The 4,930-nt window shown below is 41.9% G+C and overlaps 1 protein-coding gene across 1 annotated transcript; it reads right to left on the reverse strand.

Moving 5' to 3' along the window:
- Positions 1 to 3,106: 3,106 nt before the first annotated feature.
- LOC145994130 (uncharacterized) lies at positions 3,107 to 3,820 on the reverse strand. The gene has a single exon (XM_083130220.1). It carries the CDS (start codon positions 3,818 to 3,820, stop codon positions 3,107 to 3,109), a length of 714 nt encoding a protein of 237 aa, XP_082986346.1.
- Between the last annotated feature and the right edge of the window lie 1,110 nt (positions 3,821 to 4,930).

Raw genomic sequence — 4,930 nt, forward strand, 5'->3', positions numbered from 1 at the left:
AAATATTTACTACTTTTCTCCTCAGGCCCCAGGAGGTTTCCAAAAGTGTCCCTTACTTGTAAGTTACGCCTTAGGCCAAATTACGCCTATGAGTGCAAGTATAATGAAGATCAATTTTCTGTAAACCCAATGACGTTGAATACATGAATGGATCGCAGAATATGACACCTACTATGTACTAAAGAGAGTGCATTACCCTCTGTTGAGAAACTCCAAAATATGTTTCTTTTTTAGGGCTCAACCCCCAGCCCCAAATTTCTGGTATGTTGAATGAAATCAAGTTCAAATACCAAATCAACATTTTCAAAAACTTACATAAACGTTTACAGAAATACAACTGGGAGACAATGCAGAAACCTTTCTTGGGACATCGATAGAATTTACTAGCGTTTGGAGCCGACCCTCGTAGCGGAGTGGTTAGCACATCGCGCTACGGAGCCAGGGATCCCGGGTTCGAATCCCGGCCTGGGCATGGATGTTTGTGAGTGTCCATTCATCAATTTTGTCATGTCATCACTCGTCCCCATATTCACTAATTAGCCAAAAGTGGCACAAAAGGCGAAGTAAAAAAAGGCAAATTAATGAATCTGAAGTTTGTAAGTCCTGAAATTAATGCAAACCATGTTTTATTCTTGGAATCATAGGACATCCACTCTCCCTCCCGTTTCACTTGTGCAGCTCCTCTTTCTACCTATAGTGGTGTCCCTGGTTCGGTTGATTTTAATAATTTAGTTTATTTTACTTAGCTTTTGTGCCACTTTTTGCGACATGCGAAGTTGGGGATCAGTCATGTCATGACATGATGAAATTGATGAATGGACACTCACAAACACCCATGTCCAGGCAGGGATTCGAACACGGAACCCTAGCGTCGTAGCGCGATGTACTAAACACTCCATCACGGGGGTCGGCTGCGTTCCTGGTTCGGATTCCTACCTTTGAAATGTATAGAGTCTGGTTTGGAAGCCCAAGGCAAAGGGCTAATGGGCATCAGTGGCGGCTCGTAGTTCGGAATGTTGATGGTTGCAGCGAATATATAGCATAATATTTATATATAATTTTAACTTTATATATTTATAAGGTAATTATATATATATTTATAATTTTATATGTATTTATATTCGGGCTGAGCCGATGTCGATGTATCGGTATCGGAAAGTATTGGTTGTATTTTGTTCATCGATACGGACCGGCGACCGATACTTTTCGGGTGTTTTGGTCTTTCGCAGGATCCGCAAAATGCCACGACATTTTTGAGGAGTATAATTAATAATTTTCATGCAAAATTTGAAGTTCCATATATTCGGCAACAATATTGAGCAGAATTGTTTGTTCTTTTTGTGTGTGTGTTACGTAAGAAGTACTTTACTGTTCTGATTCAACTGTTGAATATTTTGAAGGAAACTCTCATAAATCGATGCTTCTAATTGGCCTGGAATACTCATCCAATAATATTAATCAGTATTTTGAACAATTTTTAATTGTTCCAATTTTCAAGCATTGGTACCGGTTGGTAACGGTTGGAACACGACTTAACAACAGTACACAAATATCGCAACTATGACAATAGACAATTAGTCCAGCACCCACGCCACAAGATCAGGGAAAATAACTAGTACTCCATTTATATACGATAAGTTATATTTTAAACATTTTTTTGAATTAGTGATTGGTGATAAGGTTAGTAAACTAAAATCGCTCCGGCTAGAGTTTGGACTTGAGGAAACCCTGACTTTTCGTCTTCAGTTGTGCTAGTGGGAAGGCCTGAAAAGCGGTGTTGCCAAACGTCTGAGACTGATTTTTTTTGTCCAGTCGTACAGGACATCTTTTCCTGTCAACATGCACCCTTCGCTCGCTCGCATTTCAGGCAGAGGCAGGGAGGCGGAGACCCACGCCTTCGCTTGCTACACTGCGGCAACCGGCTTCGCCGTGCTTGGCCCTTTTGGGGGTGCTCGTGAAAAGTGGGGGGTGGGGGGGACGACGAGTTGAAAACTCGAAATTATTTTGGAAGGTCAGAATTCTTTCTAGGGTATTGTGGATACTGTTCGTATGAATTATATCTCACTGCAATCAAGGTTTAGGGTCCAGTTACTTGTGGTGGCATATTTCGTTTCGCTCCCCAGTTAAAATTGCACATCGAGTTCCGATTACTCAACATTAGCCATCCTTTATAGTTTATATTAATTTCATTGTTGTCTACACAGCGATATCAAATAATGAATTGTAAATTGATTGGACGTGAACGAACATTGTGTTTTACTGATATCCCCACAAGAGTAACTACAGCATGTTTAGTAACATCCTTAAATTTAGGTTGAATTCAGAATTTACGCAATATAGAATGGGTGGTCGGGTCGGGGGGGGGTCTCATGGGGCTGCAGTTCCCTCCCGAAATTTTGAGAAATTCGAAAGTTTCAACTAAAAGCATAAAAAAGACGTTATAACACTCGAGATATTACACGTTCTTTATAATCGAATATTTCATTTATGTAGCATTATTTAACAAAAGTAGTAAAGAATGTAAATTTTGCTCAAAATCCTTTTCCAAAGGATTTCTTATAAATCGAACAAAAACACGCACATACAAATATCAATCACTATGAAAATATGAAACGTACCTTATTTGTTCTCAAGGGGAAATACTCCACAGTCTTCCATCATTTCGACGAAATTGTATTCATCAGAGTCCTCATGTTCATCTTCGTCTCCGCCAAGACTTATTATAAGTTTGTCCACATTTTCCTCAAGAAGCCCTTCCTTTAACCACGCGTCATTTATTACTTTTCTGGTATGTTGGACGGCTTTCTTCCAGTCATCTGCGGACACATTGACAAGAGCTTCCTGTGTGAGAATTGTCACCTCATTGATTTTAAAAGTTTTGTTTTTTCTGGCCACATGTCCCTTCACTTGCGCCCAAATGAGTTCGATCGCATTAAAGTGGCAATGATAGGGTGGCAGTCTTAACACTTGGTGACCACTTCTTTTCGCAAGCTCATCATCATATTGCGGGAACCGTGGCTTGTTTATGTTAACAAGCTCGATCAGTTCCGTTTTCTTCAATTCGTGGGAAGCCGGGATGTCATGGCGCAAAAGCCACTGAATAATTTCATCTTTTTTGTGGCCATTGTTGGGGTTTATCTATTTGCACCGTATGGTACGGAGCATTATCCATCACGATGACACGCGGCCTTGCTAAGTTAGGGATGAGCGATTCCTCAAACCACTTGAAAAACCGAGCGTGGTCCATGTCTTCGTGATAATCGCCCGATTTCTTAGATCTAAACAATAATGTAGAATTGGGAATGAACCCCTCGCAAGTGCCAGCATGACACAAAATCAGTCTTTCCCCTTTTCCTGTAGGAGCTGGCATCGTGCCTTTCGTGGTGTCGTCAGTCCATCCTCGCTGGGTCGAATGACCTGCGTTAACCCAGGTTTCATCCACCCACACAATGTCTTCGAAATTTATATTTCGCACTGCCCTCAAGAAACGACATCGGGAGGCAACGATGTCTTCCCTCTCCATCAAAATAGTTCGTCCGGTGTACTTCCCCCAGCGAAACCCTAAGTTATCCAACACCACCCCCAATGAAGTTTTACCGCCACTGAACAACTCCTCCTCTCTTAACGATTTCACTAGTTTCCCAAGGGTAGGGCGCTCTTTCCTGGCGTAATACCGATAAATATGCTGCCGGATTGCGTCCTCCTGAAACACGTCCAGTTTGGTGACAGGTTTGTCCCGTGGTCGTTTCTTACCTGGAGTGGTCATTGTGGCTGCCACGTCTGTCTCCATTAAGCGGGATTTTTCCTTCCCGATGGACATCACGGTAGTTCTGCTAATTCCCAGAGCAGCTGCTGTTCTCCCAATCACTTTTTTAAAGGGAAGCAAAGGGCCATTATTTTCTCTTTCTTTTTCAAAATAATCTCGCACTGCACATACTAATTCACGGGTCTGGCCACGCAGAGGAATACCACGTCGGACAACTTTTTTTTCTTCCGATTTCGCCGGTGTATTTGCGATAGGCTCATCCATTGTAATTCAGTATAAAAATCACAGATACAAAAAAAAAGCACAAACAAACCGTACACTAACCCCGAACTTTTGCTGTCAGGCATACACTTGGCAACGCAGAATACCACGAGAACTTCCCCTCACCAAGGCAACTGGTCAAAGCCGATTGGTTCAGCGGCTCACGTGACATCCCTGACTTTCGACAGAAAAGACAAAAATAGAATTTCCCAAGTCCATTCTTTGGACGGAAGCATTTTAGGTTAAAATTCTCCCCAAAGGAAAATTTTTATCCTTGCCTAACATGGACATTTTGTCTGTTACTCTACAACACGGGACCTTGCCTACTGTTCGCACGCTGTTGCTCTCTAACGGCGTAAAAAAGAACTAGCATCCCATCGTTTCCTGCCGGTCCGTCGTGAAGTCTTCTTCCCTGCCTGTGGGTGACCTTGGTTAATTGCACAGTCTCTGCAACGACGAGTCGGCTTAGAAACGAACGGCGTTGAACTTCGCTCCAATACTCCTCGCTGTAGAGATCAGGCCGTTGCTTCGGCGCTGCAACGTCGACCTGTACGTACGTCTCATCTACTCATATACTGAGAAATCTTGCAGGCTGCTTTCTTCTTTTTAAGGGATCATAATGGAATTAGCTCTTTTGAAGCAATCAAGGGTAAAAATATTTGTGTTGAATATATTTAATAGGAAACCAATGAAAAGAATTACTAACAAAAAGCATGACATTTCATGGTACAATATCCGGTCGTTGTGCAACACTGCAACAATATCAGAAACCGCCCCTGATGGACATCAATATTGTAACGACGATAATTGCCATAAACTTACAGATTGTGATTTAGAGATTTAAAAGATTGTAAATAAAATTTTGAGCACTGCTTCGGTACTACATTTAAGCGAAATCGGCCA

This window comes from Lepisma saccharinum, chromosome 10 (assembly GCF_977018435.1).
Source record: "Lepisma saccharinum chromosome 10, izLepSacc3.1, whole genome shotgun sequence".
Lineage (NCBI taxonomy): Eukaryota > Metazoa > Arthropoda > Insecta > Zygentoma > Lepismatidae > Lepisma > Lepisma saccharinum.